Raw genomic sequence first — 25372 nt, forward strand, 5'->3', positions numbered from 1 at the left:
TGAGGAATTGCCATTCTGTTTTTTATAGTTGTTGCACCATTTTTCATTCCCAGCAACAGTCCATGAGGGTTCCAATTTCTCCACATCCTTGTCAGTATTTGTTATTTTCTGTTTCTTTTTATAGTAGCCATCCCAATGGGTATGAAGTGATAACTCATTATGATTTTGATTTGCATTTTTCTAATGATGAATGGTGTTAAGCATACTATCTAATAAAAGAGTAATATGCAAATTAACCATCACTCTGCTACACCCACAAGCCATGCCCACCAGTCAATCAGGAGCGAGTATGCAAATTAACCCAACCAAGATGGCTGCAGCCACAGAGCGAGCAGGAGGCTTGGGTTTCTCCGGCAATGGAGGAAGCCAAGCTTCCTCAGCCCTGGCCTGCCTTGGCCTCCGCTTAAGGCTACAAAGTTTCAATGATAGAAGATAAATAAATCCCAAATCCCAGGGCCTCTGCTTGGGTCATCGTGGGGGGGGGGGCATGGCCGGCCTGCAAACCACCACAGGCCCCTTGCCCAGGCCACCCCACACCCCAAGGGAACCCCCACCCTGATCTGGGACACCCTTCAGGGCAAACCAGCCGGCCCCCACCCGTGCACCAGACCTCTATCCTATCTAATAAAAGAGTAATATGCAAATTGACCATCACTCCAACACACAAGATGGCTGCCCCTATGTGGTCAAAGATCCTGCCCCCATGTGGACACAAAATGGCCACCACAAGATGGTCAGCAGGGGAGGGCAGTTGGGAGGGACCAGGCCTGCAAGGGAGGGCAGTTGTGGGTGATCAGACCAGCAGGGGGGGGCAGTTAGGGGTGACCAGGCTGGCAGAGGAGGGAAGTTGGGGGCGACCGGGCCTGCAGGGAAGGGCAGTTAGGGGGGGATACAGGCCTGCAGGGGAGAGCAGTTAGGGGTGACCATGCCTGCAGGGGAGGGCAGTTCAGGGTGACCAGGCCTGCTGGGGAGGGCAGTTAGGGGTGACCAGGCTGGCAGGGGAGCAGTTAGGCATCAATCAGGCTGGCAGGGGATTGGTTAGGGGGTGATCAGGCTGGCAGGCAGAAGCAGTTAGCGGCAATCAGGAAGGCAGGCAGGCGAGCAGTTGGGAGCCAGCAGTCCTGGATTGATCCCTACTGGGATCGGGCCTAAACGGGCAGTCGGACATCTCTCTAGGGGTCCCATATTGGAGAGGGTGCAGGCTGGGCTGAGGGACACACACCCCCATGCACGAATTTCGTGCACCCGGCCTCTAGCCTATAATAATAGAAGTGTAATATGCTAATTAGACCGGACAGCCAAACGACCATCTGGACGAAGCCAGGGCTGCGAGGGCCAAGGCAAGTGCCATGGCTGAGAGGGCCTAAGCCCCTTGTACGAATTTCATGCATTGGGTCTCTAGTCTTTTTATATGTTTGTTGGTCATTTGAATGTCATCTTTGAAGAAATGTCTATTCAAGTCCTTTGTCCATTTTTTAATTGGGTTGTTTCTTTGTTATTAAGTGTTGGACTTCTTTTTTTTTTTTAATCTTTATTGTTGAAAGCATTACATATGTCCCCTTTTCTTCCCCATTGGCCTCTTCTAGCCCATCCCCGTCCCCCACCCCAGGCTTTCACCACCCTATTGTCTATGTCCATGGACTATGCATATATGCATAAAAGTTCTTTAGTTGATCTCTTCCCACCCACCCACCTTCTCCCACCTTCCTCTGAGATTCCATAGTCTGTTGCATGCCTCTATGTCTCTGGATCTATTTTGTTCCTTAGTTTATTTTTTTCATTCGATTCCACATATGAGTGAGATCATGTGATACTTACCTTTCTCTGACTGGCTTATTTCACTTAGCATAATACTCTCCAAGTCCATCTATGCTGTTTGGAGTTATGTATATATTCTGCATACTAGCCCTTTATCAGACATGTGACTTGCAAATATTTTCTCCCATTCCATAGGTTGCCTTTTCACTGTGTTAATGATATCTTTCGATGTGCAAAGTTTTAAATTTGATGTTGTTCCATTTGTCTATTTTTACTTTTGTTGTCTGTAAGGGTGTCATCTCTAAGAAATCATTGTTAAATCCAATGTCATGAAGCTTTTACCTGTATTTTCTTTTAGGAGTTTTATAATTGGATCTTAAATTTAGGTCTTTAATCATTTTGAATTGTTTTTGTATATGGTGTAATGCAACTTCACTCTTTTCAATGTGGATATCCAGTTTTCCCAGCACCATATGTTGAAGAGACTGTCCTTCCCCCATTGAGTGGCTTTAGCACTTTTGTTAAAGATCATTTGACCCTATGTATCTGGGTTTATCTGTGGGCTTTCTATTCTATTTCATTGATCTGTGTATCTGTCTTCATGCCAGTGCCACACTGTTTTAATTATTGTGCCTTTCTAATATGTTTTGAAATCAGAAAGTGTGAGACATCCAATCTTGTTTTTCTTTTCCAAGATTGTTTGGCTGTTTGGGGGTCTCTGAGATTCAATATGAATTTTAGGATGAATTTTTCTACTCCTGCAAAAAAATGAAATTTTGGTAGGGATTGTATTGAATCTGTGGGTCACTTTGGGTAGTGTTGACACATTAACAGTATTAAATCTTCCAACCCATGAGCACAGATGTATTTCTATTGTGTCTTCTCTAATTTCTTTTAGCAATATTTTGTAGTTTCAGTGTACCAGTCTTTCACCTTCTTGATTAGTTTTATTCCTAATTATAATTTTTTATGCTACTGTAAATGAAATTGTGCTTTTAATTTTATTTTTTGGATTGTTCATTGTAAGCATATGGAAACACAATTGATTTTTGTGTGTTAATTTTGTATCCTACAACTTTGCTGAATTTATTTATTAGTTCTAAGAGTTCTTTTTCTCTGTGGTATTTTTAGGTTTTTCTACATACATATTATATACATATCAGGTTATCTGCACACAGATAGTTTTACTTCTTTTTCAATTTGGATGCCTTTATTTCCTTTTCTTGCCTAACTGTTCAGGTTAGGACTTCCAATACTATGTTGAATAAAATTAGTGAGAGTGGGCATCCTTATCTTGTTTCCGACCTTAGAGACTTAGAGAAAAAAAATTTCAGTCTTTCACTATTGAATGATTTTAGCTCTATGCTTTTCATATATGGCCTTTATTATATTGAGATAGTTTTCTTCTATTTCTTGTTTGTTGAGTGTTTTTAAATCATGAAAGATGTTGAATCTTGTCTAATGCTTTTTCTACACCAATTGATATGATCATGTGATTTTTGTCCTTAATTCTGTTAATGTGGTGTATTACATTGCAATTTAAATATGTTGTAAATCCCATTTGTCATGGTGTGTAATGCTTTTAATGTGCTAGTGAATTCATTATTTTGAAGCAAATATCAGACATGGGTAGTAAGCTAATAAACAGATAAACATATGATATAATGGCAGATACTGATTAGCATTGTAAAGAAAAGTAAAACAGGGCAGGAAGTTAAAGAGTGCAAACACTGGAGTTTGCAGTGGGGCTGGGGCTTTTTAGATAGAGGTTTGAGAAGCCTTTTGAGGGAGTGACATTTAAGAAGAACCTGAATGAAGAACCTGAAGGAGGAATCTTGTAGGCACAGGGGACAGCAAAGGTGGGAATTTACCTAGAGTTCTTGGGGAATATGTGGGAAGAAGAGTGTGAGAATAGGAACAGGCGATTAAGTCACAGGGGCTGTGGAGGCTCAGGACATCTGTAGGACAAGAGGGCATGTAAATCCTGTCTCCTGAGCCTTAGCAGGGATAGCTCCTTATTTGGCTTTGAATACTTTTACAGGTTTCCCCTTTTCTTTCTATTTCCTTTGCCTTTGCTGTCCTATTTCTAGAAAGAATGTGCTTGCTTTGTTAACCAAAGGACAGATCCTGAGTTCTATTCCAGATTTCCTTTCAAGAAGGGTGTAATACAGTGGGTGGAGTCTCTAGATCCAGCCAAGAATTCATTGTGATGTCTAATGTGATTTGAGGGGGTGGGGGGGGGGGAATCATTGTTTCAGAAATAATACATTGTTTCAGAAATAATACATACTTATTATATATTTTAAATGTAAATAGTAGGAAATTGACTTTTTTATAAAGTTCATAACAATTTTTAACTGGTAGCATGCATGTTCTGTAGTAAGTATAGCAATTACCTCCTTCATAAAAACAAGGTGTTGGAATGTTTTGAATTCTTATGAAACACTTTTCCCAAACTTGTCTTTTTGTAGGAAGTATAAATTACTCTCATACTGTTGAAGTAACTAGAAGGTAAAAAACACCCTGGAGCTTGCAGATGTTATGGTCCTTGATAATGTAAGGAATGTTGGTATAAATATGCAAAACATTATCAGAATGTGGAGAAATTATTTGCTTTGTCCCCAAATAGAGTTTTATTTACAGTCTAGCTCAATGTTTAATATACATTTGCCTCCTTTAGTATTTAATCAGTTTGTTTTTTTAATCCCAGAATCCTGATAATTTGATTTTCCACTGATAAAATATTTACTTGTCATATCAGGCAGGGGTCTAAACTTGGAAATTAAGAGTACTGAGTTTAAATTTAAAATTTGTTGAGTATTCATCATGATGCAGTCTATTTAATGTCTTGGCAGTGCCTCTTGCTCTTCTCATTTAACATGTTAGGAGACAGACTGGCAGCATTTGTAAACTGAAACCTGGTTGTGTGCAGGAGAGTGACAGGGGAAGGAAGGAAAATGGACAAAATTTGAAAGTGTTAGTATGTGTGTTTCCTTAAATTAAAGTGTGACACATTTACTTAAAATAGAATTTTATATTCTGTTTATCAAGGTTATTATCAGTTCACCATAGATGATCCTAAGACTGAATGAAGCTGATTTTAAATATTATTTTGTAGAATAACCAAATTTGACTCAATATTGTCATAATGTCATACAAGTTGTTTTGATATAATAAGCATGTTTTACAATATGTTTGAGTCATTGGTCCCCCAGTAGACCTGAAATTTATTACTCAGAGGAGAAGCATGCATTTATAGTATATTCTTAGCTACTGCTTGCTTTCTGTCACTCAGCTGTCAAGTCCTATGGAATCTAAAATAGACCTGACCAATGGGAGAAAGCCTTCACACTGTTTACAGAAGATTCGGATGTGGTCAGTTTTATCATGCATTACAGCGTCTGTGTTGCAGTGTTGAGGCAGCAGGATGCAGAGTGCACTTCAGATTGTCCACCAGAGTCCCTGAAAGGGAAGCTTTGAAGGACAGCTTCTAAAGAATAAGAAATAGGAGGAGTTACAGTACCTGACTTAGGGCTGCTCTTATTCAAGTTCTGCACAACAAGGAAGATAATTTTCAAGTGTTATGAAGGCGGAGAAGGATCCCGAAGATGAAGAAAATACCATTAGAGATCCAAGCTAAGTGTAGCACAGCATGAGGATTGGAGAACAGGAATAGTTGTAAAGAGAGGGCCAAGTCACTGATTAGGAGTTTGTCTGCCTGCTTGCTTTGTCAGTTACAGAGATTTGTAACTTAATTTGTAGTAGTTTGCTGTTAGCAACAAAAACTAAGTCCTATCTATGATGAACTGTTGGTTTTCTTGTGCTCCTAAGAACAAAGTAGGTGTCCCGGTATCCCGGTGTAACAAAAGATTCTGTTAGGCTTTGTGAACTGTATTCGTTTAAAATGTACTACTGTTTTATTAATTTTGGTTTCTTTGTCTTACTATATTCTTTCTGATTTATCTGATTAACAGATTGGGGTTAGTAATAGAAAACAAAAAGTTCTTGTTTCTTTTTCAAGGTTTAAAAAACACATAGTAGAATTTTTTTTTCCACGTAGTAGAATCTTAATAACTGAGCAGTATATCTGTTAACTGACAGTTGAGCCGAAGGGAAAACTGTGCTTGGTGGCATAGAAGTGAAAATCACATGATAATATGAGACTAATCACCTTTAATTATCTTTTTATAAGTCTTTTGGATTTTACCATTTTTTAGTGTTTTAAATAGCTCCTTTCTCTACCAGTAAATTTACCTGGAAATAAATTTGAGATTGCTTTAACTGCAAGAAAAGCTTAATCAATTTAGTGCAAGTATTTGTGTGACTTAATCCCTTAGGTGTTTGAAAACATAGTATCCGAGACCTACATCTACTACTATTCTCCAATTTAGAATCAGTAAACTGTTTGTTTTGTTTTAAAGCTAAAGAAGCAGATACCTAAAATATAGTTTAGCCTTTGAGTCAATAAGTAGAACTATCTCTACTCATAGTTGTCAGTTTGAATTTTTGAAATTAGAAGAAAATGGGTTCATCTCCAAATTTGATGAATTTAGAGACAACAATTTTGAAGTCTGTGTAGGTACTTGAACCAGATTTTATTTCAGGAGTGGGTTAAAATGTAAGGTATTTATCTTTTTTCATATTTATTTTTTACTTCAAGTATTTCATAAATACATTGCTTATTTAGCTAGAAAATTGGCGATTTTTTTCTTTCAGTTTGGAGGGGATAGTAGATATAAAATAATTATATTGCTCAAACACTTAAAGGATATGCCTCATATAAGTGATTAATTTCCCTGCCCTCCAGAAATTTGTTATGGTATTTATTATGACAAAGGAATTGCTTTGTCAGTTAAGTCAAAAACATGTATATTATTTTTTGCCCTAGAAATAATACTGGACTTAACACAGAATTTAGCAGTAAGTTTACTCTATAATATTTTAAAAGGCTAAAATAATGTATATTTTAGTTTTGGGTTCTACATTTCTGCTTACTAAGAGAAGATCCAAGTTTTTCGTTTCAGAATGTCTTGAATGTGTTTTCTCCAATCAAAGCTAGCTTTGATTCAGTTAGACAATATTTTAAAAATTGCCATTGTTCTTCCTTATAAATACAGGTACAGTGAGCTTTTGTTAAAATTAAAAATCTTTTTTTAAAACAAAAATAATGTATGTTGAAGGTAAATAAGAAGGAAGAAAATGAAAGTCACCTGTAATGTATTATTTTAGGATTTTTAAGTAGTTACTACTTCAGAGTCCTTGTAGAGTGTTTTTCTATGTAGAAGTTTCTTTTTACCCTAATATAAGCATAATGAATTGCTTTCTCTTTTGAGTGTGTGTCTGTATAATTTGCCTTTTACTCAAGTTGGGAAGGAGGTTTTTGTTGCTGTTGTTTTGATTTTTAGAGAGAGAGGAAGGGAGAGGGATAGAGAGATAGAAACATCAATGAGAGAAGAATATCATCGATCAACTGCCTCCTGCACATCTGATCCCGCAACCCAGGCATGTGCCCTGATCAGAAATCAACCTTGACCTCTTGGTTCCTGGGTCAATGCTCAACCACCGGACGGGAAGGAGTTTTTAAAATGTGTGCAGAATTCTACTGCATCTAAAAGGTTTTGAAACAGATGTAACCAGAACCAAATCGGAAAGCATGAGTTAGAGAATAGGAAAAGCACACTGTGGAAATCATGAGAAGTCATGGTTGGGCTTGGCCACTTAAGTCATTTAATGTTCCTGGAGCCTTGACTTCTCATCTGTTAATTGGGGATGATAGTTTTAGTTTACTAGGGTTGTTTAAGTAATTTATGCCTGGCACAGGGTAGGTGTTCAACAATTATTTTCTTTCTTTGTTCCGAAGGCAAAGAAAACAGCAGAGAACATGAGAAACATGCTTTTTCTCAAAAGTCTAATTTAATATAGTTCTTTATCATGTTTTTGAAAGGTTCTCTCTGTGAAATTAGCACAGCAGGGAGAAGGAAATTTGGGATGCAATTGGAAACTGAGTGATGTATATGCAATATTGCTTTTCCTTTCTTCTTTAGTATGCTATGTTTACTATTTTTTTAATTTTGTAGCATGCAGCAGATTGGAACAAATATGATGACCGATTGATGAAAGCAGCAGAAAGGGGAGATGTAGAAAAAGTGTCCTCAATCCTTGCCAAAAAGGGGGTCAATCCAGGCAAGCTAGATGTGGAAGGCAGATCTGTGTAAGTATTATTGATGATAATTTCCTAAAGGGAATTTGGGAAGACCCTTGGGAAACAAATGAAGTTTTTGAATTGTGGTTATCAACTTTTTAAATTAAAAAGTATTTATCAAACCTGACATTATAAAATCTTTTGAACATCACTTTTAAACATTGTTCTCAATTTGAAAGATTTCTAAGATAGAGAGAGAATACTAAAGTACTACCTGTAGTCTAGTTCTTTAGGCTTTGTGGCAAACCACAGACTGCATTATTTAGTGCATTTGCTCTATAACCTTTTTTATGTTCCTTATCATATTTAATCCTCGCAGTGGCCCTCTAAAAGAAGTAGGAAATGTTTACAGAGCTGGGATATGAAACCAAGTTTCTATCTTGAAAAGAGTTCTATAAATTGCACTGCCTTTTCCTCACAACCCCCAATTCATTTGTATATTTGGGGAAATGAGAATTAAATTTAGTTTAAATGAAAATGTTTATTGTAGAAAGGAAAGCAGAGTAACTTGTGTGGCTTAGGGTGACAATAGGTAGTGATCCTTCCCTTTGTTGCTGTGTTACTAAGGACTACTGGCTTGTTTACATGTTTATCTTTTCTCCCATTCCTCCTCAGTCTTCATCATTTCCCTTTCTGTTTAGGATGGGGGTCAGTTGAGTTAAAGGGTAAACTCTAGGTTCTGTTACTATCATCTATAATTATAGCAGTTAAAACCAAATCTGGGAAACCTTCCAAAGTTAGAACTGAAAAGTCTCATTTCCTGAAATTTCTCTCCGTCTGATACGTGCATGAGTCTATTTAGAATATCATGACTGGCAAGCACATATTAAATATAGCAATGAATATTAAGAAGTGAACAGTTAATTCTTTTTTTTATGTCTTTACATCCTTTTATTTATTTTTAAATCTTTATTGTTGAAAGTATTACATATGTCCCCTTTTTCTCCCCATTGACCTCTTCTAGCCTATCCCTGCCCCTCACCCCCTACCGCAGGCCTTCACCACCTATTGTCTTTGTCCATGGGTTACAGTTGATCTCTTCCTCCTCCCACCCCTTCCCTCTGAGATTCCACAGTCTGTCCCATGTTTCTATGTCTCTGGATCTGTTTTGGTGAACAGTTAATTCTTGATATGGATCACTATCTTAGAATGCTTAGATATTTGAGAATAGTAAAAATAACAAAGCATGACTTAAAAATTAAATAGTTTTTAAGAGCAATAAAGTTTGAAAAGTTTGTTTTTCTCTATTCTTTTAATTTTATCCAGTAGGCAATTTGATAGCTACAGAAACATTGGTTATTTTGAGTCCTATTCCTATTTTGGCTGAATTTTAAGCTATTTATAGGGTTCACAGTATAAATGGTGAAACCTTAATATTTAAAACTGACTTTGTTTTTCATTTTTCTTTTTTTCCCCCAAACACCAAGATGTTAAAAGATGAAAGGAATCTTCTTTGTGATTGAAAATCTTCACTGAAATCTTTCTTCAGTTTTGCCTGTCCACACTTTCAGTGTTTTGAATTAATGGTTGCTTGAGTTTTTGCCTAGATTTTTTTTTGATCTAGATCAATTTTGAGTGAAATTATTTATATTTAAGGTCAAAGTTATAAAAACATGATATAATTTGATGAACTATGAACATAATTTTGTGAAATATTTGAGTTACTAGTTTTTGAGGTTTTCACTATAAGAAATAGAGTTCTTTCTGGGATCTATAGGATAAAATATTTTCCTTTTGTTATTCACAAATTGTATTCTCCCTTAATTAAAGCATTTTATACTTAGATACAACCTGTTACAAATATATTTTCTTTATTATGTATAATTATAAAAATAATTTTATTTTGGATGATTTGGGGGAGGGAGTTTAATTTGAAAATTTAAGACAAAAGCAACAAGTGCTCCTTGAACTCAATCTAATTTCAAAAACGAGATATTTGGAGCCTGGACGTAGTCACTGCAAGGATCTGTTTTCTTCCTGTTCACCTCTCTCCTAGGTTGCAGTCCTTTGCCAATGGAAAAGGGTCAGATTCACCAAGAAACCTCCCTACCACTTGGAGAGCTATGGATTCCAATTCCCATCTCCCTAACCCCTCAGGCTGTCAGATATGCTGTTCAGCTTTTCAGATGTTTTCTCTGCAATCAGCAGTTGCTCCTTGCCCAAAATGGCCTCAAACACCAAGCCCTCCTCCTCTCTGGGCCTCTGGCCTCATAATTTTTCACTATCTTGTTAGCTCACTGCTGACTTCATACATATGTCTTATATTTTATGTAGCTTTTCTAGTTGTCCTCAGAGGTAGGGATTGTCCAAATTATCTGCATTTCTGTTATGGAAGTAGAGTACATGTCTTGTTTAAAAAAGAAATTGTATTGCCGTTTTTAATTGCAAAACGGTATTTCTGTAATGCAGTTTTTTTCAAATTTCCTTGACAACTCTGCATACAATTTAGTGATTGCTGTATCTTCTTTCTGATGCACATCTACTTTTAGCACACCAGGATTAATAATGCATTGTGGATTGTTGTGATTTCTGCCCTTTAGTACATCATTAGTGTATAATATTGAATTATTTTGAAGAAAGAAGTCTTCCAAATTTTATAAGCCAAGAAATGAAAACAAGCAAACAAAAAATATCACTAAGATTGTTGGGAGAATAAAAACCTGGGCTTGAAAGAAATTACCATTCCTCAAGAGATTCTAATGGTGCATTCCAGAGGATAATTCCCCACTGCTGTGCTGCAAAGAGATTAATACCCTCAACCTTATAGCATTTTAATTCTTGTAAAATGAGAATTTATCCAACCCTTAAGAATACTATATTCCTTTTATCAGAAATACCTCTTTCTCTCTAATTCAAATTGTACCAAATCTGTTTAATTAGTAGTTCTTGGTCTCTAGTTTGCATTTATATCCATCATAGAGATGCATGACTGAATGTTATATCTTGAAGTGAATTTGTAAACTCCAGATTTTGTCTCTAAGCATTTAGTTATTCAAATATTTGAGGGCTCATCATCTGACTAGGTTGCATCTGGGAATATAATAGGAAACAAAACAGATGAAAATCCTTGCTTTTATGGAGTTTATAGTTGAGTGTGAAGAGATTGATAGACTATAAAGAAAATAAATCCTGAATTTATATGTTATATTACAAAATGTGTAATTCTATATAGAGTAATAAAGGTGGGGTTGGGAACTGTAGTGCTGAGGTTTCAGGGAATGGGGAAATATAAATCCTTTAAATGATGTGGTCAGGAAAGACCCCTGATGAGAAATTCGGAGTGTTTCTGTATCCAGGCACGTTTTAAGCACTTACTCATCCTTTATCTCCTGCTATCTCCACAGTGGTTATTGTTTAGGGCCTCAGTTCTATTAAAACCTGATGTATCACTTGCCAACAAGTCTTATTGTATTTACTTACCAGTTTAAATTTGGTGGAGTACAGTCAATCTAAGTTCTCCTATATATTTAATACAAGAAAAAAAAACTATCAATCAGTTATACAGGTCCATGAGCAAAAGGAACAATTAGTGGTAGTCAGTACTTTTGGAGAAGAAGATGCCAGTTCTTTTATGGTTTTTAAGTGTAATTTAGTTTGTTGTTTTGAAGACTTTTCTATTCTAGGTTTAATGTGATAATTCTAAAAAGAAGGGATAGGTTTTTGATGAGTCTTTGGCCTTAGTATTCTGCTGTAACTTTGTTTGTTTGGGCAGTTTCAGTGTATTTGAAACTAAGCAAAGTAGATATTTATTATATTTACTAGTATATCACTGCTGATAGGAAATTTTCAGTGTGTTTATTAAGTTTCAAGCACCAGTGCCTTCTACTGAAATAATAAACTATAGAGTTAATGATTTGCAGTACATATTTTCTATTATTAAGACTATTGAATATTAGAATATTCCATTGGTTCTAAGGAGGTATTTCTAGAAAGTATTGGCCCCTTATATATATTTGGGTTAAAATGAGTTTTTCAGTATATGGGATAGGTTTTTTTCTTGTATTAAATATATAGGAGTTCCAGTGTAACATTTCAGTTGACTTTTGGTAGTTTTATGGTATAATAAATATTTTCTTTTTCTTTAGCTTCCATGTGGTGGCCTCAAAGGGTAATCTTGAGTGTTTGAATGCCATCCTTGTAAATGGAGTTGATATTACAACCAGTGACACTGCAGGTATGTTTGCCTCCATAGTCAATTACAAAACAGAAAGATGCAAGCATTGTCTAATCCTAATTTTCTTATTCAGACCTAATTGTGATTTTAAAAGAGAAGTCCTTAATCTTCTGTTTGTTTTTTTAAGTAGTTGAGAAAATATTTACTTCTGAGGTATCATGAGGGAGAGGTCAAGTATAGTAATCCTTTATAGAAAGGACTAGAGGCCCTGTGCACAAAAATTCATGCATGGAGCCAGGGTGTCCCTCAGCCCAGCCTGCACCGTCTCCAATCTGGGACCCTCTCACAATCCAGGACTGCTGGCTCCCAACTGCTCACCTGCCTGCCTTCCTAATTGCCCCTAACTGCTTCTGCCTGCCAGCCTGATCACCACTAACCACTCCCCTGCCAGCCTGATTGATGCCTAACTGCTCCCCTGCCAGCCTGATTGCCCCTAACTGCCCTCCCCTGAAGGCCTGGTCACCCCTAACTGCCCTTCCCTGCAGGCCTGGTCCCCCCCAATTGCCCTCCCCTGCAGGCCTGGTCACCCCTAACTGCCTTCCCCTGCAGGCTTGATTGCCTCCATCTGCCCTCCCTTGAAGGCCTGGTCCCTCCCAACTGCCCTCCCCTGCTGGCCTAATCTCCCACAACTGCCCTCCCTTGTAGGCCTGGTCCCTCCCAACTGCTCTCCCCTGCTGGCCATCTTGTGGTGGCCATCTTGTGTCCACATGGGGGAAGCCATCTTTGACCACATGGGGGCAGCCATCTTGTGTGTTGGAGTGATGGTCAATTTGCATATTACTCTTTTATTAGATAGGATAGAGGCCTGGTGCATGGGTGGGGGCCAGCTGGTTTGCCCTGAAGGGTGTCCCGGATCAGAGTGGGGGTTCCCTCGGAGTATGGGGTGGCCTGGGGGAGGGGCCTGTGGTGGTTTGCAGGCCGGCCACGCCCCCCGGCGACCCAAGCAGAGGCCCTGGGATCTGGGATTTATTTATCTTCTGTAATTGAAACTTTGTAGCCTTGAGTGGAGGCCAAGGCAGGCCAGGGCTGTAGAAGCTTGGCTTCCTCCATTGCCGGGGGTAACTCAAGCCTCCTGCTGTCTTCAGCTCCGTGGCTGCCGCCATTTTTGTTGGGATTTATTTCTCTTCTATAATTGAAACTTTGTAGCCTGGAGTGGAGGCCTGGGCTGGCCAGGTGTGCGGAAAGCTTGGCTTCCTCCATTGCCAGGGAAACCCAAGACTCCTGCTTGCTCTGTGGCTGCAGCCATCTTGGTTGGGTTAATTTGCATACTCCCTCCTGATTGGCTGGTGGGCGTGGCTTCTGGGTGTAGCAGAGGTATGGTCAATTTGCATATTACTCTTTTATTAGATAGGATTACTGAACTGATGAGCAGTTGAAGACCTGAAGTCCAGTATTGGTCTTGTGTTACAGTATCTTAAAATCTCAGGTTTTGAGGAACCATTCGGGGCCATTTAGTTTATATTCATTCTATTCAGTATACAATCCTCTATATTGTAAGGTCATTTGGCATTTGGTTGGATATGCTGTGTGATGGGGAACTAACTGCCTTATAACAATAAGAGCATTAACAATAATGATCATAATAAGAACGGCTGACACTTACATAACATGCAAGTGCTTTACAGGTACTAACTCCTTTTATCCCTGCATCATCCCAATGAGGCTGTGAGGCACTGGGTCCTTCAGTGGATACATAGCTGTCAGAGTCTGTGTTCTTAATTATTATGCCTCACAAGGAAACCTGTTCTATGTTTGGCTAGCTAAGTACATAAAAAAATTATTTTTTATAGATAGTTTAAGTCTATCCTTTATTACAATTTCTTCCTAAACTTAGTCGTACCTATATCTGTCTTTTAACATCTTACAATGTAAGTCTTTGTGCACATCACTGGGTAGACCTTTAAGTATTTAAACATAACTATTGCTTTTCTTCAATGAGTATGTTAGTTTTCTATCCATTAGGATGATCGTTCTCAGTTCTCTGGGACTCTTGATATCTTATTTCTCTGCATTTCTACTTTGTTATTCATTTAAATATGAGGTGACCTAGAACAGAGAATTTCCTTAAAAACTGTAATATTTTATTCTATGAGGTCATGCTTGGACAAATAAATACATTCCTATTGTGCCAGGCAGTTTTGAGAACCATGACTTGATAATATAGCTTGGTATCTGGTATTGTGATTCCTCCCAACTTTTTTCTTCTTTCCCAGGATTGCTGTGGCTATTCGGGGTCTTTTTTTATTCCAGATGAATTTTTGGAGAGTTTGTTCTAGATCTCTGAAATATGCTGTTGGTATTTTAATGGGGATTGCATTGAATCTATAGATTGCTTTGGGTAGTATGGACATTTTAATGATGTTGATGAACATGGTATGTTCTTCCATTTGTTTATGTCTTCCTCTATCTCTTTTCTCAATGTCCTGTAGTTTTCCGAGTATAGGTCTTTCACCTCCTTCATTAAGTTTATTCCTAAGAATCTTAATTTTTTTTGGTGCAATGGTAAATGGGATTGTTTTTTTCGTTTCTCTTCCTGTGAGTTCATTATTGGTGTATAAAAAGGCCATAGATTTCTGGGTGTTAATCTTGTATCCTGCTACATTGCCGAATTCATTTATTAGGTCTATTAGTTTTTTGATGGAGCCTTTGGGGTTTTCTATGTATAGTATCATGTCGTCTGCGAATAAGGACAGTTTTACTTCTTCTTTTCCAATTTGGATGCCTTTTATTTCTTCTTCTTGTCTGATTGCTATGGCTAGCACTTCCAGTACTATATGGAACAGGAGTGGTGAAAGTGGTCATCCCTGTCTTGTTCCCGTTCTCAGGGGAAATGAGTTTAGTTTTTGCCCTGGAACAGAACAGAGAACCCAGAAATTGACCCAAGCCATTATGCTCAATTAATATTTGACAAAGGAGGCAAGAGCATACAATGGAGTCAAGACAATCTCTTCAGTAAATGGTGCTGGGAAATTTGGTCAGATACATGCAAAAAAATGAAAGTAGATCAACTTACACCATACACAAAAACAAACTCACAATGACTAAAGGACTTAAATGTAAGACAGGAAACCATAAAAATCCTACAAGATTCCATAGGCAGCAAAATAGCAGACATATGTTGTAGCAATATCTTTACTGACAAAGCTCCTAGGGCAATGGAGACTAAGGAGCAAATAAACAAATGGGACTACATAAAAATAAAAAGCTTCTGCACAGCAAAAGAAACCATCAACAAAACAACAAGAAAGCCCACTGCATGGGAGAACATATTTGCCAATGATATTTCAGATAAGGGTTTAATCTCCAAAATTTACAGGGAACTCAAACAACTTAACAAAAGGAAGATAAATAATCCAAAAAATGGGCAAAGGACCTAAATAGACATTTTCGAAAGAGAACATACAGAAGGCCGAGAGACGTATGAAAACATGCTCAAAGTCACTAATCATCTGAGAGATGCAAATCAAAACAACAATGAGATACCATCTCACACCTGTCAGAATGGCTATCATCAACAAATCAACAAACAAGTGCTGGAGAAGATGTGGAGAAAAAGGAACCCTCGTGCATTGCTGGTGGGAATGCAGACTGGTGCAGCCACTGTGGAAAACAGTATGGCGTTTCCTCAAAAAGTTAAAAATGGGACTTCCATTTGACCCAGTAATCCCACTTCTAGGAATATATCCCAGGAAAACAGAAACACCAATCAGAAAGGATATATGCACCCCTATGTTCATAGCAGTACAATTTACCATAGCTAACTTTTGGAAACAGCCTAAGTGCCCATCAGCAGATGAGTGGATTAGAAAACTGTGCTACATCTATACAATGGAATACTACACTGCTATAAAAAAGAAGGAATTCTTACCATTTGCAACAGCATGGATGAAACTGGAGAGCATTTTGCTAAGCGAAATAAGCCAGTCGGAGAAAGATAAATATCACATGATCTCACTTATATGTGGGATATAATGATCAACATAATTTGGTGAACAAGAATAGATCCAGAGACAAATGGCAGGGAGGGGGGTTAGAGAGCAGCCAAAGGACTTGTATGCATGCATATTAGCATAACCAATGGACATAGACACTGGGGCAGTGCAGGCTTGCCCAGGGTGGGAATGGCTGGAGGGGGTGTGGGTCAAGTGGGGAAAATGGAGACATATGTAAAACTTAAGACAATAAAAAGAAAAAAAATACACTCCTATTATCCAGCCCTGTGTTTAGTAATACAAGGGAGTGAGGAGAGTGAGAGATATCACAATTGAGTTAATTAGGAAAATCTTTACTTAACCTAAATTTATATTAAATTCTAAATATATTCTTAATTGAAGACCAAACTATTTATTTACCACCTTTGAAGGAACAAAAGAATTTGTCTTACTTATATATGCATTCCATGGATGTAGAGGAATATTTATTTTTAGAAACTTGGACTAACCATACCTCTGTAGAAATCTTAAGACTTTTTACATTTGTGCTGATTCAAGTATCTTGACAGGTACTAACTTGTTTTTTTAAGTAGCTTTTAAGTAGTTTTTTTTTTTTGTTTTGTCTGTGATTCTTTCCTTTGTGGACATTTTTGCCTAGTGGTCAATCTAGTAACTTTTGCCCTCCCTCCTTCTTTGCTGGTCAGGCTCAAATGCCTTCCCAAGCTCAGCAGATATAATTTCATACACTCTGTTCCAGCATACCCGGCTTAACTTTGTCTTTTGCTTTTGTTGTTGTTTAGTTGTACTTTTATTTGCTCTGTTTTATTGTGCTTCTCCTTAGAGTTGTTCTTTCCTGAGGACACGGACCTTGTCTCAGTTGTTATTATATTGTTTGTTATAATCTAGATGTGGATATTTGATTTTAAAATTTTTGACTAAAATATGTTTATGTATTTTATCTTAATTGCTTTATTTGTGAGCAATGTGAAAGTATGTTTTAAAAAAAGGATTTCAAGTTAGTGTGGTTTTGAGGTATTTTGGACCCAGGTCTTACCAGGTATGTACCTTTAGTACAATTCACAGTAGTGAACTTTAGATCTCATGGTTCCTTGATTTTTCACTGCTCTGTCTCAAGTGGCTGGATTTGAATTTGTCTAAGAAAAGACCTGATCTGACATTTTTATGTGACTAAGTTTCTGTGGCATTTTGTTGAACACCAGGGACTGTTAGCATTGTGCCTACTCCCACCATTCCAGTTCATATTCTTTCTTATTGACAGTTATTGTAGTTACTTTTTACCATGTAAAATGTTTTTAGGAAACTTGTCCATAAATAGTAGCAAATTAAAATTTGAAATCATCACTCTGACTTATTTGTAAGTAGAGAATCTCTTGTATCTGTACCTGTATAAACACATGGACTCATTGTTTTTTGTTCTTCAACTTGGTTAGTTAGCTGCTACCCAGAAGTGATCAGACCCAAGAAAACTTAACCACTTATCTAAACTTATATAAAACTGAATGAGAGTTAAAAGTCAATTTATTTATTCAGGATGAACAGAACATAAAATACTTTTTTTCTAGCAGAAAGTTCTGTTTGTGAAGTGCAATTGTTTGTAAGGAAGTTTGTGAATTTAGAGAGAAATTGAGAGCTTTAAAGATCGAAAGGTGAAATATCCTGGTGAAACCCTTATAGTTTTCACTGTTAAAGAGAGATGTATGGGTAAAGAAATATAATTAGGAGGTAGAACATTCTCTGCAAATTTACCTTTTTCAGTATTCAGAGTTAACCTTTCAGATTATCTGGTAACCACTTCCCTGCCCTCCTCCTTATAATCTTCTTTAAATTGCACATTTTAACACACATAGTTGAACAATACTGATTTTCAGAGACAAAGCCTTTTAATGAACTTTGAATTATAGTTGAAGCATGGAAATTACAGAATACCCTTTCTTTGACTTATATCTCTTAACTTTCTCTATTTTAGAATCCATGCTGCCTATATGGAAATGTTATGAAAAAATCTAGGTATCTTTCTCTTCTTTTTTACTCATCCTCTTTTTCCTTTTCTCTTTTCTTCCTCTTTCTCTCTCTTCTTTGCTGTGCCAATATTTAATTATTTACTCTGTCTCAGGCACTGCTAGAGATATAGGGCAAATAAGACAAAGTGCTTGTTCTTTATGCATTTGTATGTTTAATTTTTCTTTCTACCTTCATTGTTTTGGTGTGTACAATTATATCTTATCAAAATATCAACCCAGATGAAACATCTTAGAAACTGAAAACATGCTTACAAATTAAGTATCCTGTAAATTACTTTTGAAAAAATGAGTCATATTTCTATGGAAAAATTCACATGTATTTTAAATTATTTCTTTTATAGGAAGAAATGCTCTTCACCTGGCTGCAAAGTATGGACATGCATTATGCCTACAAAAACTTCTACAGGTAGTAAAAGTGGTTAATATTTTGGCTTTATTATTTTAATTGCAAACAATAGATGTGCTTTTGGAATTTGAGATCAAAGAAAATAGTAGGCTAACTTTGACTATTAGCTTACATAATATTTTCTTCATCTTTTGTGAAAGAATGTGAACAATAAAGAGCAAAAACTCTGAGGGAAGTGAATTGCATAACTCAGTGTATTAAAAATAAACAAAAGACATGGCCTTCCTGTTGACTTTAGTTGGAGATTGGAATTTTCTGTTGTCTGGTATATGGCATAAGATAAAGCGAAACAACATAGGATCTATCTATTTTTAATAAACATCCATAACTTAAAATAAATAATATAACCACTAGTTAAACATGTAATCAGGCAGCCACAAAATTCTCTGAACTAGTGGGCTGAATTTTCAGATAAAGGGTCCAGTCACACATTTTCATAAACATTTTATGTGGGAACCCCTTTCACGTCCCGCGTGGTTCAGGGTTCCTGTTCAGGGTTCAGGTTCTGGAGAAGGCCGCACACAAATGAAAAGAGACTTGGAAAAGTATTAATTTGGGAATATTGGGGGCCAGGCGGGAGCCCAACTCTAGTGGAAGGACTACCCCTTGCTCTGGCCTTGCAATCCCTTTTATTGAGACTATGGGATACGCCCATAACCTTTAGGCAGGAAATTCCAATAACAAATTTACATGAAACAAACAGAGGTGGAGGCTGCTTCAGCTAACAATGTTTCAACTAAACCGTGAGTGATCAAAACAATTAAGGTTGTTGACCAGCCTTCCCAGTTTCCTGTCCACATCTTTCTATTAGTGGTAGAATGATTGGTTTCCGGCAATTTTAACCACTAAGTTAAGCAGCAAAACTCATTTGTTTTTTTTCTGATTCAGTTGTGCAAGTTTTAATCCATGCTGGAAAAAAACATACAAAATCCAAAGGAGATATATGTACTAATATATGTAATATTTTAAACAATAAAAAATATTTAAAAAAATCCAAATTATAATGTAGTTTATATGTACCAGGCTATTGTAATGTACCGTATGTTTTCCTGTTTGGTGAAATATTGTTAAATTTACAGTATAACATTATGTTTGTTTCATGTCAAAATATTTAGTGGCTTATCTAGAGTTTTTGGTGTTTTTTTTTCATAAATGGAATATTTTAAGATTAAATAACAGCTGTTCATTGGATTTCAGATATTTAATTTTAAAATAAAACTCTTCTCAATGACTAAGTTTTTGTATTTTAACAGTACAGTTGTCCCACTGAACATGCAGACCTGCAGGGAAGAACTGCACTTCATGATGCTGGTAAGCAAAGATTGCGCTTGGACAGAAAGAAATATTTGTTAAAATGGCTAGGCACTAGCCTTAACCAGTTTGGCTCAGTGGATACAGCGTTGGCCTGCGGACTCAAGGGTCCCAGGTTTGATTCCGGTCAAGGGCATGTACCTTGGTTGCAGGCACATCCCTAGTAGGGGGTGTGCAGGAGGCAGCTGATCGATGTTTCTCTCTCATCGATGTTTCTAGCTCTCTATCCCTCTCCATTCCTCTCTGTAAAAAAAATCAATAAAATATTTTTTTTTAAAAAATGGCTAGGCACTTATATTAATTTGAAAGTTTTAACATGCATATATATTTGTATGGAGAAATAGAATATTATAATTTTTTACTCAAATTTGAATATATATATTTTTAGATTATACAGCTTAGATTCATTCAGTCAGTATTTACATCAGTTTGCTAGATACTGCAAGTCCAAAGATGAATAAACTTGATCTCAGGGATCTCCAGTGGTAGGGATGGGGGTGGGAGGTGGGGGAGAGAGAAAGAGAGAAAATGAATGAGAATGAGTGAGTTAGTTTGGGAATTGGCAGGAGAAATGGGAGGAAGATTTTTCTCTTTCATGAAAACTACATTTACCTAATTAACATGTCTGAACTTCATTTTTCGCATCTTCAAAATGAACTTAAGCCCAAGCCAGCAAGGTTCAGTGGTTTGTTATGCCCAGATTTCGTGATTCCCAAAGACCACCAGGGAGCCAAGTCCGATGCAAAAGCAAAGAGCCTTTTAATCGAGCTAGCTCGAGCTCAATCCCACACACACACCGACCGGCGCAGCGGTGAGGTGGAGAGAGAGAGAGTCAGTCCCCAAACGCGCTGATTTATAGGGGGCCTGGGAGAGGTAGGAGGGGTGAGGTAGTGTGGCCTCCGCTGATTGGTCGGGATCAGGTTGCACATGGGGGCAGGGCGTGGCTTACCTTCCCCTTGCATTTCTATTGGCTAATTCAAAAGTGTGGGTTGGGCTCTTGGAGAGGTTCTAGGGCGGGAACCTGACTCCACGAGGTGGAAGATATGGAACAAAGGGAACATGGAGTCGGTCTCTCCCCGCCCTTTCAGGTTAAGCATCGACCAGTGAACCTAGAGGTCACGGTTCGATTCCTGGTCAGGGCACATGCTGGAGTTGTGGGCTCGATCCCCAGTGTAGGGTGTGCAGGAGGCAGCTGATCAGTGATTCTCTCTCATCATTGATGTTTCTGTCTCTCTTTCCCTCTCTCTTCCTCTCTGAAATCAGTTTTAAAAAGTGAAGTTAATACTACTGCAGTAAGTGGTTATGATTAAATAATGAATACAGCCTGGCATGTAGTAATTTCTTAATTAAGGGTGGTGGTGATAATTTGGTTAGAGGTGTTAGTGCTGAATTTTATATCACTATAATGTGCTATATTTTTTAAACGATTTATACTAATCATTTCACAGACTTTATTACTCTTAGTTATATATCTAAATTTATCTGTATTCTTTAGGTGTCTTAAAATACTTAGAAAAAAGTTGGATATTAAGTATTTTTGGAATGTAATGTTTGACCTGCCGTCTGACTCTTCTAAGCCTGACACTCCTACAGTTTATTAGAAGGCCAAAAGAAAGAAAGAAAGAAAAAAATACTTACCTTTCTTCGCACATATATGGACTATCTGCAGTAGATTAAAATGTTTTGCATTAAACATGCATTGTACTTCAAATTTCCTTCAAACTTTTATTCCTAAATTTTCTTTCAATTTTTTCTTTTTATGTTTTTTGTGCTTTTATAATAGTTTAATTTTTACACAATGCATTTTTGTATAGAATGTTATTATTTGCAAAGCATTTTTACATACATTATTACTTAAGCCTCGTAATGACCTCTGTGAGTTACTATAGATTTTATTTTTGTTAATCCTCACCAAAGGATATGTTTTTCCATTGCTGTTTTAAAGACAGTGGAGGGGAGGCAGGGAGGGAGGGGAGGAGGGAGAGAGAGAGGGAGGGGGGGAGAGAGAGAGAGAAAGCTAGAGAGAGAGAGAGAGAGAGAGAGAGAGAGAGAGAGAGAGAGAGAGAGAGAAGAAACATAGATGTGAGAGAGACACATTGATTGATTGCCTCCTACCTGTGCCCCGACCAGGGCCAGGATCGAACCTGCAACCCAGGTATGTGCCCTTGATGAGGAATCCAACCAGAAACCCTTCAGTACATGGACTGACACTCTAACCCCTGAACCACACCGGCCAGGGCACTATAGATTTTATTTTTGCTGATAATTTTGTATTGCTACTTAAATCAAAACAGAAACTTAGATTCACAAGTGATATGCTATCAAGCTTTTACAGTTATGGAATCATCAAGACAAATTCACAAATTAAAATAATTTTAAAAATTTATATTTGTAATGCTAATTTGCTATGCTTGATGGAATTTAAAAAATGATCTTGCTGCTTTCTAAAGTATGAATATGACACATGATATTTCTGTTTTCTTACCACCTTTTCCTAGTTTTTAAAAAATTAATCCAACATTATTGATAATCACTTTTTAAAAATTATTTTAACTATTTATTGTGGAAGATTTCAAACATGCATAAAGTTAGAATATTATATTAAAACACCTATACGCTTTTTGTTGGTTTTTTTTGTTAATCCTCACCTGAGGATATTTTTTCCATTGATTTTTAGAGAGTGGAAGAGAGAGGGAGAGACAGAAACATCAATATGTGAGAGACACATCAATTGCTTACCTCCCACACACACATTGGCCAGGGCTGGGGATCAAGCCTGCAACCGAGGTACATGCCCCTGACTGGAATCGAACCTGAGACCCTTCAGTCCACAGGGCTGATGCTCTAACCACTGAGTACCAGCCAGGGCAAACACCTATACTCTTTACTCAGCTTAGACAGTTATTAATACACTAGAGGCCCAGTGCACAAATTCGTGCACCAGTGGGGTCCCTTGGCCTGCCCTGCAGGATTGGGCTGAAACCGGCTCTCCGACATCCGCCAAGGGGTCCCAGATTGCAAGAGGGCTCAGGCCAGGCCGAGGGACCCCACCGGTGCACAATCGGGGCCGGGGAGAGACACGGGAGGTTGGCCAGCTGGGGAGGGACAGTGGGAGGTCTCCAGGGCATGTCTGGCCTGTCTCACTCAGTCCCGATTGGCCGAACTCCAGCAGCAAGCTAACCTACTGGTCAGAGCATCTGCCCCTTGGTGGTCAATGCACATCATAGCGAGCAGTTGAGTGGCCTTAGCATATCATTAGCATAGTATGCTTTGATTGGTTGAATGGCGGACCAGTCAACCAGACACTTAGCATATTAGGCTTTTATTATATAGGATGGTCAATTTTGGTTCATCTATATACCACCACACATTATTCTCCCACTCCACTGGCATTTTTTTGTTTTGTTGTTAATCCTTACCCAGGGAGAGAGAAAGAGAAAAGGAACATTGATGTGACAGAGACACATCAGTTGGTTGCCTCATGCACTTGCTGTGACTAGGGCTGGGGATGGAATCTGCAACCGAGGTATGTGCCTTTGACCAGGAATAGAACTCAAGCCTTTCAGTACCCTGGCCAATGCTCTAACCACTGAGAGCACCGGCCAGGGCTCCACTGGCATATTTAATATTAAATTCAAGACATCATAAATTTTATCCATAAATAATTCAGTTTGTATCTCCAAAAGATAACTCTATAACTAAATATAATACCATTATTATGCTTAATATATTTGAAAATGTTTCAATGTCATCTAGTCAGTGTTCAATTTTTCCCAATCTTTTTTATTTTTAGTTTATGCTTTTTTGAGGTGTAATTATATACAGAAATTGCATATCATCAATACATAATTAATGTGCACTTTAAGATACAATAAGATGTTAAATCTCATGTTACGTTTTTTTTTGTTTACCATACACAGAAAAAACAACCAAAAGTAAAACACATACACACGTACGATAGAATTTTGGGATGTGATTGAGTATATTTAGTACCTTGATGTGGTCACAGTATTACCATGTATGCATATGTCCAAATTCTTCAAAATGTATGCATTAAGCATATGCAATTTTTGGTATGCTGTAGATTTTACTGTCCCTGTATTTAAAACTGGTACAAATTAACCAATTGAAATTTTCATATTTGTTCAGTAGGTGTATGAATGATGCTAGAATGAAGACTAAGTTAATGTGATAAAATAAATCTAATATCAGCTGCTTATTAAAAAAAAGTTGAATGGTAGAGGATGGCAGATGACTCAAGGTCATTCATGTACTGAACTCTTTCCATCTTGTTGCTCCACTTTGCATTCACGTTCATGTTCCAGCTAGCAAGAATGGGAGAGGGAGCACGAAGGAGGGAGCACATGCCTAAAGTCTATCACCTAGATTTGGAAGTGGTAGGTAACCCTCTACTCATATTACATTAAAGCAAAGTGAATTGGCTGTACATATCTGAAAGGAAGGCTCAGAAATAGAGTGTCTAGGGGACCAGTAATGGCCAAGCTGCTACACTATAGAAGAAAGGAAGAACAGATTTTGGTAACAAATGACATTTTCTGCCATGGTCCAACCCTCTAACCTCCAGATATTGCTGCAGCTCCTACTTTCCAAACATAGAACCCTTTATCCCTATCCCCAAGGGAGAGGATACACAAGCCAACCCAGTTACTGCAGCTTGCTCAAATTCTTGGATTCCTGGGCAATATGTGGTTTTTGTTTTTTGTTTTTTGGTTCTGATGTGGCTCTTCATGTTTCAGCAATCTGTAAACTAATTCAAAGAGAAGAGATCTTGCTCCTCACAATGTAGAGTCCCTTTCAGAAAGGGAGAACCTGGCTCTGGCCCATGTGGCTCAGTTGGTGGGAGTGTTGTCCCATGCATCAAAAGGTTGCTGGTTTGATTCCCAGACAAAGCTCATACCTAGATGGCGGGTTTGATCCCTGATAGGGGTGCATACGGGAGTCAACTGATCGATGTTTCTCTCATACATAGATGTTTCTCTCTCTCTCTCTCTCTTTCTCCTTTCCCCTCTCTCTAAAATCAGTAAAACATATCCTCAGGTGAGGATTTTTTTAAAAAAGGAAAGAAAAGGTAGAACCTGGAAACACACAGCAGTTAGTAGTAAATAGCAGGTATCAAATGCTGCTGAGCAAAACTTGCAAAGACTTCCTACTGGGGTCTTGGAGTAAATTTTTTGGTTAGCTCCTCTGGATGCCCCCCTGCTTCTGTTTTCTGGGAGAAACCCTTTATCCATTGTCCTCTGTAGGCCCTAGCTCTGCCTTCTAGGAGGTTCTTACTTGTCCATTGTCCTCCAGGATCAGAGATAAATTGGATTTTGGAGAGTATGCTTTCTGTAGAGGCAGCTTAAGGACTGGGACAATCCTGAATTTTCGCCAGCTGGACTTTTGGGGTCTTGAGTAGTATAATTCTCTCCAAACTTTGGTACCTTTCTGGTCTCTTTGTTGCCAACCACTTCCATATGTCAGGAACCATCTCCAAAATTATTTTCTGGACATAAAGTTCTTAATCCTCCTCTATTTCTTGTCTTT

The 25372-nt window shown here is 37.8% G+C and overlaps 1 protein-coding gene across 2 annotated transcripts in view; it reads left to right on the plus strand.

Moving 5' to 3' along the window:
* UACA (uveal autoantigen with coiled-coil domains and ankyrin repeats) overlaps positions 1-25372 on the plus strand; it is a 128167-nt gene that overhangs the window by 64154 nt on the left and 38641 nt on the right. Inside the window, exons 2-5 of one of the 2 annotated variants that reach the window (XM_080643486.1) lie at positions 7836-7969; positions 12046-12134; positions 18450-18514; positions 19768-19825. In XM_080643486.1, the coding sequence (XP_080499612.1) occupies positions 7836-7969; positions 12046-12134; positions 18450-18514; positions 19768-19825 (346 nt within the window). Of the gene's footprint in view, positions 1-7835; positions 7970-12045; positions 12135-18449; positions 18515-19767; positions 19826-24175; positions 24223-25372 lie in introns of those variants that run through there. The other variant, XM_080643487.1, reaches the window with a different exon arrangement.

This window comes from Plecotus auritus (assembly GCF_963455305.1).
Source record: "Plecotus auritus genome assembly, chromosome: 1".
Classification (NCBI taxonomy): Eukaryota; Metazoa; Chordata; class Mammalia; order Chiroptera; family Vespertilionidae; genus Plecotus; species Plecotus auritus.